Source organism: Callithrix jacchus, chromosome 15, assembly GCF_049354715.1.
Source record: "Callithrix jacchus isolate 240 chromosome 15, calJac240_pri, whole genome shotgun sequence".
In the NCBI taxonomy this organism is placed as follows: domain Eukaryota; kingdom Metazoa; phylum Chordata; class Mammalia; order Primates; family Cebidae; genus Callithrix; species Callithrix jacchus.
This window is the reverse complement of record NC_133516.1, coordinates 52,744,850-52,760,644: the sequence shown is the minus strand read 5'-3', so window position 1 is coordinate 52,760,644 and position 15,795 is coordinate 52,744,850. Positions and strand designations below refer to the sequence as shown.

At 40.2% G+C, this 15,795-nt stretch overlaps 1 protein-coding gene across 28 annotated transcripts in view; it reads left to right on the top strand.

The window, feature by feature from the left end:
* The window catches only part of FOXP1 (forkhead box P1), a 635,694-nt gene that overhangs the window by 616,392 nt on the left and 3,507 nt on the right, over positions 1–15,795 (top strand). For all 28 annotated transcript variants that reach the window (XM_054245862.2, XM_078351479.1, XM_054245865.2 and 25 more), the window contains 3 exons: positions 2,766–2,887; positions 4,634–4,703; positions 9,757–9,923. In XM_054245862.2, the coding sequence (XP_054101837.1) occupies positions 2,766–2,887; positions 4,634–4,703; positions 9,757–9,923 (359 nt within the window). The remainder of the gene's footprint in view (positions 1–2,765; positions 2,888–4,633; positions 4,704–9,756; positions 9,924–15,795) is intronic.

Genomic DNA, 15,795 nt, shown 5'->3' with positions numbered 1-15,795 from the left:
AAATGCCTTCCTTGCTAATTTCTTAATTTTATACTGGAGAAAAACCAAAGCGAAAAACAGAAAAATTTATTTCCTCTGTTAAGTTCCTGATAAATTAGCATTTTAAAAGAAAACGAATATAACCATAGAATTAATTCATCAACTTTACAGAGCTGTGAATATCTATTACGGCCCAAATTATCCTTTCATTTCCATTAAGACACTTGGGCACTGAAGGGAACCTATGTTCAAAATCTTACCCTCTTTGCCTCAGCCTGCCTTAGGAGATAAAATATAAAAGGATCTTTAGCCATGAATGCTTTTAAAAATTTAGGAAGTTGAAGCATGAGGCAGACATTTTCTTGAGATTGCCTTTTATAAATGGAAATGATGAAATTTAAAAATAATTACCAGTTGTGAATATAATATTTAAGCTTAGGTCTTCAGATTGAACTTTTTCATTTTGAAAACTGCAGGAAAAAGTGTCATTAATATAAACAACCTTAGACGAAGTACTTAATGACTCATAAATACGTATAATTTTCTCTGTGTCCTTATTTTTACCATGATCTTAGACAAAAGATGAAATGCTCAGTTAAAGTTATGACTGAAAAGGGCTTACACATCTTTTTTTTTGAAAACTCTTGATTTCTAGTTGCTTTCTGCTTAGATGTGCAGTTTTGGGAAACAGAACTGAAGTTTTGGCTTTGTGTCTTGACTCACATGGTTATATTGCTCAACCTGATCTGCAGAAATTATTTTATCAGAAGTAGCTTTAAGCCCTTTCAGTTTTATACATTTTGATACTTACTTTAAAACATCAGACAGTGATTAGGATTAGAAGCAATGTTGACTTCTTTCCAAGTTATGTCTCCTAGATATAATGCCCGGATTTGTAAAGGAAATTGGCTTTGTCTGTTTATTTGTACCACCTCAGTTTTGTTCCAGTAAATAACAGTGGACCTTCTGTCATATGCCTTTGGGCAATATACTTTTTGAAATGTAGCCGGACACAGTGGCTCCTGCATATGACACTTTGGAAGGCTGGAGGATAAGTTGAGCCCAGGAGTTCAAGACCAGCCTAGGCAACATAGCAAGATCCCATCTCTACAAGAAATTTAAAAAATTAGCTGGAGGTGATGACACATGTCTCTAGTCCCAGCTACTCAGGAGGCTAAGGCAGGAGGATCTCTTAAGCCCAGGAATACAAGGCTTCAGTGAGTCATAATTGAACCACTGCATTCCACTTGGGCAGTAAAGCAAGACCCAGTCTCTTTAAAAAAAAATTGCTTAAAGACTAGCCTGCATTTTATATGCAAAGAAAATTGCCCTATCAAGTATATGACGTGCCAAATGTTTTCAATTTAGAGATTTTTATTTTTAAGCAAACTCATCCAATTTTTTTTAATCATGAGTGTCCTTTTGATAGTCACCTGGGTATCTTGAACCTACCTCTTGTTATGCTGATATTACTTTAAAACTCTTTGGGAATTTATCGTGTGAATTTTCCTTTCAAGCAGTTCACACCATGCATTAAAACTTGTCTCATTATCTTCTAAATATTCCATATCAGAAAAGAAAAATTATTATGTAGCTTTAATCCTCACAGTCACCAATTGTAATTGTGCCAACACTGAAGCACCTCTCAGAGTAGCAAGATTCACCACCATGAAGGTTAATTCAGGAAGGAAATACACCAGGTGGCAGAATGGGGAGGGGTGCAAAATGCTTGTGCTGGAATTGAGTGAGGACTTCACATGGTATGTGAGGTGTGATGTTTATGTCAACTTCTCAAGCCCCAATTGAGTGATCTACTCATTCTGAGTAAGATGACAGTTTTAAATGACATGCATCTCTTTAGAATATCTTCCTATCTAGCACTGAGTCCAGATCCCTAAGTTGAACCAGGCAGGACTAAAGAAACGATCCCTTGCTTGTTACTGTACCTAGTAAGGGTTAGGGATTCTTCCAAACCCAAAGGAAAGATGAGATATTAAAAGCTCTTCACCCTTGAGTTAAGATCCTCCTTTTTCATAAATTATTGATGTTAAGGGTCTCAGCTTAGGAATGGCCAGAAAGGACTAATAACCATACAAGATGGGTCTCTAGAAACCATCAACTGTAGGAATATAGTCATTTTGCCATTGAGAGTTCCACTCATGTGTTTCTTTGGCATTTACTCAATTAAAATACCTGCCCATACATAGAGCCAACTCTTAGACAAAGCTGATCTCTTGCAGGGTCAGTTTACCCCCGATTCCTTCAACTACACAAGGTGATACTCTCGGTGGTAAAATCTACTTTAGAATTTTTCATAAGACCTATGGAAGTTTTAAAAGCCTGGAACTATCAAGAACAAAACTGTATTTAGCAATATTAACCAAGTGTTCCTCTTTCACGGTTTGAACAAAATACCCCCTTTTAGGGGAGGTAGGTGGGCTTTAAAAGGAGCACTTCGATGCTTTGCATGTTTTGTTTAAAAGTAACATTTTCAGATTTGTACACTGGAACCTGTTTTGGGCTTGTATGCATATTAAAAACTTTCTTCTGGTTCATTATTACCAGAGACTAGATGAAAATGCCAACATGCAATTAATTTATAATTTGGGTTTATTTTTGCTTTTGGAAAAGACATCCGTAACCATGAGAAGGTCCTCCACGGGGGTGGTAGCTGCAGCTCTTGGGGGTGGTGTTACAAATGTGGACTGTTAGGCTGAATTTACTGCTGTTTTTGGAGTCTTTTCTTATAGAAAATGTAAATGTTCTCTCTTTTATACTTGCTGCAGAATGCAGTGCGTCATAATCTTAGTCTTCACAAGTGTTTTGTGCGAGTAGAAAACGTTAAAGGGGCAGTATGGACAGTGGATGAAGTAGAATTCCAAAAACGAAGGCCACAAAAGATCAGTGGGTACGTCCACCATGTTTGAACTTCTTAGCCTAGCTTGGATTGTGCTAACAAGTATAACGTAGAGGCTTTGGCTGCTAGATGGTGTTAGACCAAAGAACTGGTTTCACGTTGTCTCAGTTAAGGGAAGCAAAAAAGCATTTCATCCCTCCTGTTTTGTATACCCACCAGTCCCCCTGCCCTGCTTGCTGGTCTTTGTTGCATCACATGCTAGTAGCTTTTAGGTGGCAATGCATATTAACCCTCACAAACCATTTGCTTATGCTTATTGCATTTTATTTTCTTTTTCCTGTTCCCTGTATTGGATGTCTGTTCTGCCCCCAACCCCGTCTCCTTTTGTTGCCACTCCATCTCCTTTGCTGCTGCTCCTATCCCAGGGTGCCATTCGCACCAACCTCTCACTGCATAAGTGCTTTATCAGAGTAGAGGATGAGTTTGGGTCCTTTTGGACAGTTGATGATGAAGAGTTTAAACGTGGCCGCCATATTCAACGAGGCCGTCCTCGCAAATACTGCCCTGATGAAAACTTTGACGAGCTTGTCGCACAGTAAGAGCCTTTACTTGCTTTTGTTTTTTTTTTCTGCTGTTGCTTTGGCTTTGCATGGTTGACTCATCCCATGTAGTTTTGCATTTCACCAATAGCAGTGCCACAGCTTTCTGCAACGAAACTAAATTGTGTGATTTGTACATGTATTGCTCTCGTTTCTCTTTGGAACACCAGTGCCTTGAATAATGCTTTTTTGACGTCTTTAATGCAAATATTGGTTGTATTTTGATTCAGCAGCTTACGGGGACCCTAGAACTAAATTCTTTTGCTTAACCCATAATCCCAAGTAAAAAGGGAATTTTTGGTTAGAGTTAAAATGCGTGTGTACTACTGGGGTAGACAGATTTCTTCTTACTTGTTCACTCACTAGAATAATGTAAATGTAATGAGGTGAATGATTAAAATGTTCCAAGCATAGGAAGGAAATAGGTAATATCAAGTATACTTCCTTTAAAGGCCTCTGATAAATGTAGGTAATTGCTTACTGGAAGGCACTCTTTACCCTCAGTATGCCCAGTGTATTTTTTTTTTTAGTATTTTTATCCTTATGAGGCTAGAGATTTTCCAAAAACAGTATGTTGGCTTCATTTGGTCCAGGAACGGAGACAGCAGCAAATATTCTCAGACCCTCCCAGATTTGGCTAAGACATCCCCTTATTTAGAAACGCCCCTCCCCTGGGATACCCTACTCTGCATATCCCGTTGGCAATAAAAGCGCCTTGTAGATGTTCCCTAAAAGCCTTCCTGCCATCCCTCTAGCAGTCAGTCACTGTAGAGTTCAAATCTCGAAGATGCTTACGAGCCAAGATTCTCTCTGCTCACACCCAGCAGCCCCTGCTGTGAGCTAGCTCACTGCCTTCCCCAGCACAACCCCCTAGACTGCTTGCTGCCTTCCTGTTGGAGTCTGGAGTCATGGTAACTCCTAAAAACCTGCAGGGAGGGCTCTGGAGGGAGGACCCGAGCCTGTTATTACCCAAGCCGGAATTTTACACCTAGTTTCCTTCAGTAGCAAAGTCTAACCCCAGAGGGTGCACACAAACCAGCCCTGCAGAGCAGTGACAGGGAGAAAGCCTGACGTTCCTTGGGTTTTGTTAGTGGGGGAAATTGCTGATTTGGAAGGACAACCAGCAAGCTTAAAACTTAGCTAGGAACTCCGGAGTCAACTGTGTTTAACTTTGAGTTTTTATCTTTTTCTTATACAGTAACCCTTCCCTTATTAAAAACATGCAGAGCAGCCACGCCTACTGCACACCTCTCAATGCAGCTTTACAGGTAAGATTAATGGCCATCCCGAATATGCAGCAGAGGCACAGGTCTCCCCCACTCATTTCAAAATATATTAGCCTTGCTCTAATTAGATATTAAATTTTAATTCCGTTAAACTTTTTTCTTAAGTGCACAAAGCATCGTACTCCCTGGAGGCAAACACATCGGGCTGCTTCAGCATTAGCGGGATGCTTAGCATTTTGAATATTGTGGCAAAAAAATTAAAAGTTCACTTATTAATATTTATCAGCAGTATCATAATTTCCATCCTCTTATTTCAGAATTTCACTTGAGGCAAAAATACCACAAGTGTAATTACTCTAGCACAGCTATTAATGTGCCGGATGATAGGCCACTTCGTCACATGACCTTCTATTGTTCACAGGTTTAAAGAGAAAGCAGGGCTTTGTATGTCTTCTTCTTTTAAAGTCGACTTGAGCATCTTCGCTTCTGTCTGGTGTGGGGAGGATCTGGGTCTGGTTCACTTTATAAAAGTAAACTGTGTCTGTTTAAACAATAGAGGTGTTTAGGAAAACTCTTTAGTTTTCCTGCTCATTGCTCAAGATTACACAATAATCATACGGAGTGTTTATTTCCTACTGACAAACCAAGAACTTGTTACATCACCAATGGTACCAGGAGTGAAGATGTGGGTTTTGAGCAGGTGAGGCAGCCCAGCTTCTAGCAAACTTTTTCCCTATTGTACATCTCCGTTCTTAAATGAAGGCTACTCCTGTATCATTTCATTCAAGTACCTGGGTACAGTACTCAAGTTCCCCTCGAGAGTTCATCAGTAAGCAGCATTCTTTTGGCCTGTGGTCCTGTTTGTTTTCCCCCCTACCCGGACTGTTCTAGAAGACAGGCCAAGAGAATCTTGGTAACTTTTAAATAACACATTTTATAGATAAATGTGACATTTGTCATCTAATACCATTGCATTCCTCTGCAGCATACATTCTCAGTGGGGGCTCTATCACCCCCAGATTGGCTCTGAGATACTACAGTGTCTTGTGTCCTTCCAGAGGACTATAATATATGAGCAAATACTCACATTTCTTGGGGTAACGACACAAATAGACACACACAAAAGTCTAAAAAGGGACAATAATGAAAAAAACAGTTGAGACCTTCAGCATGGTGGGAACAGGATGAGGAAGGAAGAGATACTGCCAGGAGCCTGGGTTTGCTCTGCATTAAACAGATATTTATTGAGCACGATTCTACCCTACAGGCCCAGTAGTCTTAAGGCTCCTGGGAACTGATGATAGGCCATTTACCCAGTTTCAGTTTAGAGGCAGATTCACTGGCCTTAGCATTTCAGTAATTATATTTATTTATTTTTAGCCTGAACCTGATTTAATAGGAGAAAGTACTTTCTGCGTTTCTTTTAATTACTTGTAGTTTACACAAGTAACTTTAGAGGAATAAATGAAAGCATGCTTCGATGCTGCCACTGTAAATACCATTCATTAGTAACTTATTTTCCCTGGAGTCTTGTGAAGTGTGAATTTAAAGGCTGCTCTATCTGGAATAGTATTAAGATTACAAGCACATTTTATATTCATGAGGCGGAAAGGCAAAAAAAAGAGTGATCCTCCGTCCTCTGAATTCTCTTAATGTGACTAATTTCAATTAGTATGCTTTGTCATTACAGAACTGTTCAGGTTTTGTCTCTGAACATTTGTTTTTGGCATTTTCTTCAGTAGCCCAAAACTGTCCTGCCATTTTCCAAGAACACTTTCCGTCCATAATGAGGCAAGGGGAATAAATTGATATAAATTCATGATTTGAGAAGTGGATTGTTTCCCTCTCTTCTACGAGTTTGGATCCCTGATCAGTAGACAGACACATAAGACAACTTTCTACTGTGCAAATTAAATAAAGATTCTGCCAGCAGGCCTTCCTCTCCATTACCGCCTATTTCCATTTTTCAAGACAAGTAAAAATAATAGTGGAACAATATCTTCAAAAAAAATTACTAGAGCAACATAATGCATGATATACAATATATAAAATAGGACAGCAGAATCCACTACAGAAATAAAACATGGGACTTGGGACAGATTGCATTATGCTCTGAAAAGTGAAGTAACTAAGGGTAACCGTAAAGCTTCGTATTTATAGACTGCCTTTCTCCTGAGGATCTCAGAGTGGTTAATGTTCCAGGAGCCACGGTGCTTATGGACTTCTGCACAATTACTTAGGCAACTTCAGTTTTTGGCAGAGGTGCCAGCTTGATAGGAAAACACATACTGTGCAAGGACCATTTACATAATTAAGTCCATTTTTGTAACATACCTGCTTCTAAGTGGACATCAACTACCAGAAAAAAAAAGGAACCACTTTGTTAGGCATAAGCAATTAGTGAAAATTTCTCTAATCTTGGGAGGGTTGTTCTGATCACTTGCTTAACAAAGAGTGTGTTCAAAAAATACAAAAAATTAGCTGGGCATGGTGGCACGTTCCTGTAATCCCAGCTACTCAGGAGGCTGAGGCAGGAGAATTGCCTGAACCCAGGAGGTGGAGGTTGCGGTGAGCTGAGATCACGCCATTGCACTCCAGCCTGGGTAACAAGAGTGAAACTCCGTCTCAAAAAAAAAAAAAAACCAAAAAAAACTCTTGCAGATTAGGCACTGGGATGTCTCTGCAGCCCATTTGATCATTTTTTTAAGGAACAAGGCTGGTTTTCATCACTTCCATCTTTCTTGTCTGAGAACCAAGGGATCCATATAAGTGCCTACCTTTGGTGCTTTTCACTACTGTGGCTGTTGGGTCTCAGCCCATGTTCTATGATCCAATCCCAATCAGCAATGGCCTTGACCTAGAATACTTTGAGAGCCAAAGAGAATAAATAGTCATCCCGGCCGGGCGCGGTGGCTCACGCCTATAATTCCAGCACTTTGGGAGACCGAGGCAGGTGGATCACGACGTCAAGATATTGAGACTATCCTGGTCAACAAGGTGAAAACCCGTCTCTACTAAAAATACAAAAAATTAGCTGGGCATGGTGGCGCGTGCCTGTAATCCCAGCTACTCAGTAGGCTGAGGCAGAATTGCCTGAACCCAGGAGGCGGAGGTTGCAGTGAGCCGAGATTGTGTCATTGCACTCCAGTCTGGGAAACAGCAGCGAAACTCCGTCTCAAAAAAAAAAAAAAATCACCATCATCATCATCCCAAGAAGGTTGCCTTCTCTAGAGGGTGACCAACTCATCCCAATGAGCACATTCATATCAGCATTTCAATTTTGTCTTCATAATTTTTGACCAGGGAAGTTGCTAAAATAAATAATTAAGTGAGAAGCCCCACTGTTGCCACATTCTGACCATAGAATAGTGAAATTGTCTTGTGAGAGCATATCTTACAGTATTTCTAGTGGAGAGGCACTTGGCAGAATTTGTGACTGAGAGAGGTGTGACCACTGTTGTCTCAGATAAAAGCAGTTAAGATGCCTGTCCAACTGCAGTTTGCAAAAAAAAACAAACAAATAATAGTTCTGGCAACTGCTCTGCCAAAAAAAAAAAAGAAAAGAGGCTTTATTGCAATTATAAAAGAGCTGTTGGAAAAAGTACTGGATGCAAATTATTTGACACACTGTCGGAGAGTGTGGAATGTTCAGATTTGCCGTTCATCAAAATGAGTTCACCACATTTGGAAACAAAAACAGCATTTCCCCCCTACTTTTTAAAAGAAGGCAGTTATATACATTTACAAGCAGAGGAAAGAAAAAGCTTTGGGCTTCCAGAGGGTGGAGCTTTGACAGTCCATTATCCAGTGCTGTGTTCGGTGAGTGTGCACAGGACTTCTAACACAGAGCCTGTACCTTGAAAGCCCTGGCTTTGGGATTTGTATAGTGAGTGAGGCTGCGATTGTCATACTAGGCAAACAGACTTCTGCGGCCCAGCTTTGCACTCTTTTGGCTTTTACTTTCTCTCTAGAGCCAGGATTTCGAGAATACTTTGGACTCTGGTATGCCTGGCCAGTGGAAGTCACTGTGCCAGACTGTCTTGTGACTATACTTTTTTCTCATTAGGATGGAAGAGCGGGCATAGTGTAGTCTGCAAGAGGACAGTTGTGATAAATTTTATTTTAATTACAGCTGCCAGTTTTTGCAAGTGTCCCCTTTAATAAAATGAAAAGTCAATGGGTCATTATCACCACCTGAATGAAACATATGGGTGCTTTAGTCCAGTGGTGTATGTAACTGTTGTCTGCATTTCAGACTTGTTGTCCCTTTTATTCAAATGCAGCATAACAGGAAGTAAATAATACCTACCTATCCTAAATAAAGTTTAGGATTTCCCCAGTTTTTTGATGTGACACTCAGGTGGAGTGACTTTGTCACCTTTAATATTGATGTGCTTAGGCACCAAAAAGAAATATGATTTAGAGCTTCCTTTTGCCAGAGATCTGTGTTTAGTCCTAAAATCCCAGGCAATTGGTTGGACCCTGAAACATTACGTGGTGTTTCCTTCAACCAGTTATCTCAAACTGCATTAAACAGATTCAGAAATCATTAAAACAGAAATGGGAGGAGATAAAAAATTGATTCCAATTCTATAATCTCTTCCTTTTCTATAGGATCTAAGAGGTAATGTTTATGGAAGTTCTCATAAGTTTGAGCAGTGCAGCCAGAATAATCTGATCAAAATCTCTAATATTCAATAGTGGAGTCATCAAAATGGATAAAGAAATAAAAATTCCATTATATTTCACTGTGATCTGGAAATATTCAGCTCCTCTTAAAAACGCATCTGACATAAACCTCATATTAGATAGCCTGTCTAAACCACGTGACTACCAAGCAGGACCAAATTGAGTCCTTCCTACCCACGGGTGCTTTGGTCCCCCCGGCCCCTAGTCTAGCTGTTCAAAACCAAGCTTGGGACAGGTGCTATGAGTCATCTTTAAAGCAAAATCTTTCAACACCTCTTAGAAACTTGTATTTGCCAGCCATGCTACAATTAATTCAAACTGAAGATTATTGCGTACACCCATAATTAGTAGTTTCCTCGTCTTACATACCCTGTGTCTTCATAAATTTTCTTTTGGTCAATGACAGGCTTCAATGGCTGAGAATAGTATACCTCTATACACTACCGCTTCCATGGGAAATCCCACTCTGGGCAACTTAGCCAGCGCAATACGGGAAGAGCTGAACGGGGCAATGGAGCATACCAACAGCAACGAGAGTGACAGCAGTCCAGGCAGATCTCCTATGCAAGCCGTGTGAGTATCATCCACCCAAAAGGTCTTTGCTGTCAGACCCTAGTCTCCCCATGTGCACACAGCCTCTCTCTGGGCTTTATATACCTTTTCTGTGATTTCCAATTTCCCAGAACTAAGTTTGTACTTAGAGAAATGTTCAGCTTGGTTAGTGCATAAAAGGACTATTTGCTAACTTTCCCATAAAAGCAGTTCACAGCAATAAAATGGGTAACGGGTTTACTTTTTTTCTCTGCTTTATCACATTGCAGGCCATTACTTAAGCCACACTTCTTTTTCCTCCTCAAATTAATATGCATCCCTATGAAAAAGTTGGCAGTTTGTTCAACATTCGGGCGTGCTGAACGTAACCGAGAGAAAAAGATGCTTGTTTACTCGATGGTTCTATAAGGTTAACCACGAACACGCCACCGCAGCATTATTACCAACCATTAATGACGGCACAAATGAAAGGCGGCATGATTTATAGATTGCTCTTAAAATATCAAAAGGAAAATTAATAGGAGCATTATAGCAGCAGACGGCAGTATAATGAGCGCACATATAACTGAATGAAGTGATGGGCGATGGTTGCCCATGCTGAATGTGAATGGCACCAGGACTGCAAACCACAGGAACGGCAGAGGCCAGGAGACTGTGAGGGCCCCTGTGAGTGGGTGATGGGAGAAAAGTTGGTGTAACTAGAAACCCCTCTCTCCCAGGAAACGTTTTCAAACAGAGGGAAGAAATTATATTCATTCAAACGATTGGCCTTGCTGGAGATGCTGTGAAATGACAGTCTCTCCCTTTTAGTGAGTTTCTTCAAAACTGTTGCCCATTGTAAGGAACTAACCTATTTCATGTTTGCAGTACTGTCAGTTTCTAGAACAGGCTGCTTGTCTACACATTGCTTCTGAATTACTGACCAACATCTTACTGTAAGATAATATAACTAATAGGAATGGAAAATACGACCTGTAACAATTAGGAACAGACAACATAGGCATCTAATGACAGAAAAAAGTGTTATCTGCCAGCATGATTTAGAAGGTATGGGGAAATCTGAAATTTCATTTTCTAGCATTTGAATTTCATCCCCACAGCACTTCAAAAAAGGATCTTTACTACTCTTTGCAGAAATGGAAATAATCGTTTTTAATTTATATGAACAGCATCTTAGCATTTACTTCACAGCGTTTTAAGAATGTGTTTATCTTTCACACTGATGCTGCTATATTTCATCCTTTCCAAAGCAAGTTAGTGTTTCCGACTTTCCCGTTATCACACTTGTATTCATCTGAAATCATTGTCATGACAGGAGTATTTACTTAGATACTAAGGAAGTTCAGAGCAAATGTAAATTGGCATATAAGCTACTACAAGAAATACTCATTAGAACAAAAATGAAGTTATTGAATGGAAGTGATATTGTTTCTCATAATCTGTACAAACTCTCAAGGTTTTTTTGACACATATTTCTATTATTTAGTATAAAGAATCACTGAGGCCGGGCGCGGTGGCTCACGCCTATAATCCCAGCACTTTGGGAGGCCGAGGTGGGTGGATCACGAGGTCAAGAGATCAAGACCATCCTGGTCTTGATCTTTCATCTTTCACAAGGTGAAACACCATCTCTACTAAAAATACAAAAATTAGCTGGGCATGGTGGTGCGTGCCTATAGTCCCAGCTACTAGGGAGGCTGAGGCAGGAGAATTGCTTGAACCCAGGAGGCGGAGATTGCGGTGAGCCGAGACTGTGCACTCCAGTCTGGGTAACAACAGTGAAACTCCGTCTCAAAAAAAGAATCACTGAAACAAAACAAAAAGATACTTGGATACAAGCCACAGGCACCAGTTCAGAGTGATACTGATTTTGCTGTATGAAAGTAAGTCACTGCAGGCTTAATTAGTTTAACAAATTTGAATTAACCTCAGTATTACCCAAACCATGTTTTACAGCAGTCTGTGATTTTTGATGAAATGAAGGTTTCAACTATTTTTTAAAAGAAACCCTACGCAAAGATGTCAAAACGAGTTACTCAAATCTCACAGGTTTGTGCTGTTTGCTAAATGTGATTATATGTCAACAGCAGATTCCCTGCGCCTGCTATCCGTGTCATAGACTGTTACTCTTTTTGACCTCATACTTCCATTAAGGGACTTCGGTAATGACAAGAGTTTCCATTCTTGTCCAGTATGCATTACCCTGCTATGATGCAAATTGTTTTTCAACTGTTTCAGTCTATTGGAATAAATCAAGCCGTAAACTTTACGGCGCAGCTTGAAGGGCCTTGTTAGGAAGGCAGCCTAGCTGATACTGAGCGTTGAAACAGAACTCTTCATTCTTACCCTCTTTGTGACACTCAAATACCACTACATTTCATTCCTCCTTTGAAACACTAGAAAGTGGTCACATAATTATGGCTTTGGGGCATTATACTTTTATCCTGATAGGCGCTAAAGGAGCTACAAAGCAAAATACTCCATGCTGTGCATACACCCCCAGAACACAATGCCTTTAAACACCAGTCAGCTTTATTTTAAAACACTTGTGTTCCCAGAGTGGCAAAACAAAGGAATTACTCAGATGTAAGGAGAAGGGAAATGTGTGGTTTTGCACACAGTTATTCATTGGTAGCCCTTTCGGAAATAGGAGTTGGGGAGAAAGAGTGGGGGCAGTGTCTGCAAGGAGAGGAAGGTGCATTGTGCAGCCCTAACTTCTAGGAGACGCGGTGAGTGTATGTGAAGCCTAGTGTCTCAGATAGTCTGCATCTCATCTGAAATGGATCTTTCATGGAATCCTATCTTCTTTTATCCTGGAAGCACTGTATGCCTGTGCTCCAACTTTTTGCCACACCCCATTACCAGAAAGTGTCCTGAAATTGGATTTCATTTCTCTGGAGTTTAGAAAACTTACTGTCTAACCGGGTTGTGTCGCCAGGTGGTCACACGGTACATCTAGCTAGTTAACATTTGTTGGGGACCCACTCTGATGAGGCACTGGGAGTCGAACCAGCAGGCATGACAGGATCATAACCTCTGTCTTCAGGAGAGTAAATAATCCTAATAAATTTTGGCTACAATTTAGGGAGAAAACTTTTTCTTTACTTCTATTGCTTCTAAAATCGATACATCATACCTGTACATGTTTGGCGGGGGCTGGCATTTGTTATTTTGATACATGTATACAATGTGAAATGATGAAAGGAGGATAACTGGGTAAACAAAATATTCTCTGATGTTGTGAACTATGTTTTGTGGGGCTTTACTTGTATCTGATTTTTGGGGTAAGATTAACAAAATATTTGTCAAAGTCTAAAATTATACAGCAAGAACTTCATTAAGATGGAGATGGGTCTGTTTCTTCTGGGGGGGGTCCCCCATGCTCCGTCTCCCCTCCTCAAAGTGTCTTATATGATCTTACGTTCTTAGATCATTCAGTTCTGGATTGTAAATCTGAAACGATGGACAGAACTGATAGTTAAGAAAGTAGGAAAATTCTGATTTGGAAAACAACATTTGAACCTCAACATGTGGCTAAAACACAAATTTCAGTAATTCATACAAGTTGCAGTTCTCAGCAATGAATGTTTGAAAATGAAACATTAAGAAATGTTCACCATTGTCAGTAATCCAAGAAACACCATCTAAGGTAACCTGAACTTACCTTATACCTGCTAAGCAACAAAGTATTTTTTTTTAAATAATGCTTGCTGCTGATTGAGCTTAAATTGATAGCCCCTTGGAAGTTAATATCACAATAAATCATAAGAACCATAAAGATGTTTTGGCCTTTGCTCTAACAATTCCATTCTTAGAAATTTATCCTAAGGAGGTAAATCAACAGAAGTAGGAAGATTAATGGATAAAAATGGTCATTGCATTATACGGACAGTAAAAGGAAAAAAAAGATGATCCTAAGATGCCTAGTATTAAGAAACTGACATATTTCAACACAGTGGAATCTCATCTACCCATAAACATTGTAAACTGTAAAGCTAAGAAAATAAAAAAATACTATTCCTGCTGAGTTTACAGTATTTTAAAATATGACTTCAAGTAGAAAGAGATGGGCTAAAATAAGAAAACTGGCCTTAATTAAGGGTTCGTGTGTTGTTTGTTTTAAGGAATAATAATGAGTATACCTAATTCTTCCTAAAAGAATGTAGAGTATTACCCTAGCAAGGCTCGTTCACAGGTGTGTGACATGCAGTCACACAGGATCTCATGCCTAAAAGGACACTACACTTGATTTTAAGTGTTCTTTTTATTACCTTCTTTTATTTAGAGACGGAGTTCTTGCTGTATTGCCTAGGCTAGACTCAAACTCCTGGGCTCAAGTGATCATCCCTGCCCTAGCCTCCCAAGGAACTTGGACTACAGACACATACCACCACACCTGGCATGCACTTGCTTTAATGGCATTTCTGTCCTGAAATTTTAATTTTGAGCCAAGGCCATCAGACTTTCATTTTGCACTGGCCTTCGCAAATTATGCAGCCAGTCCTAATTCTTACTGCAGAAACACTGATATGGCCATTAAAAAAATAAATCCCCATCCCTAATGTTTAATACAGACTGATGGGAGGGTGACTCCCCGTGCAGCCTTCCTTTCACAGATACACAACTGTTTCCCTTAAATAAAAATATCTGGCCAGGCATGGTGGCTCACGCCTGTAATCCCAGCACTTTCGGGAGGCTGAGGTGGGTGGATCACTTGAGGTCAGGAGTTCGAGACCAGCCTCATCACCAACATGGTGAAACCCCATCGTTAATAAAAATAGAAGAATTCGCCAAATGTGGTGGTGGCCCCCTGTAAATCCCAGCTGCTTGCAAGGCTGAGCCAAGAGAATTGCTTGAGCCTGTGAGGTGAAGGTTGCAGTAAGCAGAGATCCTGCCACTGCACTCTAGCCTGGGTGACAGAGCACAACTCCATCTCAAAAAATAAATAAAATAGATGGAGAGCTATATATAAAATGTAATGCAACTTTGCTATATTTTGTTTTGCAAATAGTTTTTACGAATAAAGGCATCAATTTTTAAGCTATTTATCTATCATCATCTAGCCCCCCCCAAAACGCTCTCTAAGCTGTGCTGATTTTAGAGTCAATTGATTCTGAAGGTTCCTGTCTTCAAGGGCAGTCCAAAGCACTCCTCTGTTTGTTTTTAAATGGTTCAAGGGGCCTTTGGGGTTTGCATACAGCATCAATTATTTAGGAAGCCAACCATCCCCATTACCACGTCTTATTACTAATATTTGATAATGTCAACTTAAAAATCTTCCCTTCTGCAGCCTGTCGCAGAGATGGGACTGTTTTTAACTTGAATGGTTTTTTACATATCAAAAGCCCCTGCAAGACAAAGTCATTTGTATTTGCAAAGGATCAGTTGTAAATATGATTTACGAACAACACTTCTCAATTGTCATCCGAGTGGTTTTGTGTGATCACCCCGGTTCCCCTCCCGGTGTACCACGGTCTGGTCCATAATGAGAAAGTTGGCAGATCTCACCGCAACCTCGAGCATCCCAGTGGCTGCTACCAGCCGGGCCTCATGTTTTGCCTTGTTTACAGCTGACAGTGTTATTATTCTGATCGGGGCTCTGCTTTCTTATCATATTGTTGTGTTGAGCGAGCCTTTTCCTCTCCGTTTGTGTTTCCTGGCAGGGCTTTTCTTGCCTTATTGACAGTTTGTAAAAATATGCATTAATTTGGAGTTTCAAGCATGTATCATGGTGTCTCTTTGCTGTGTTTGCTTGAAGTTGATTAATGATAGAACCTCGCTTGGGGTCGTCCTCTGGAGAGTTCTTTCACAGGTTCTGCATGTTAACTAGCAAAGCAGAACACACAGCAAGCCATGATTAGCCCAGCCTCCTGTGCTCAGTGGTCCCCACAAA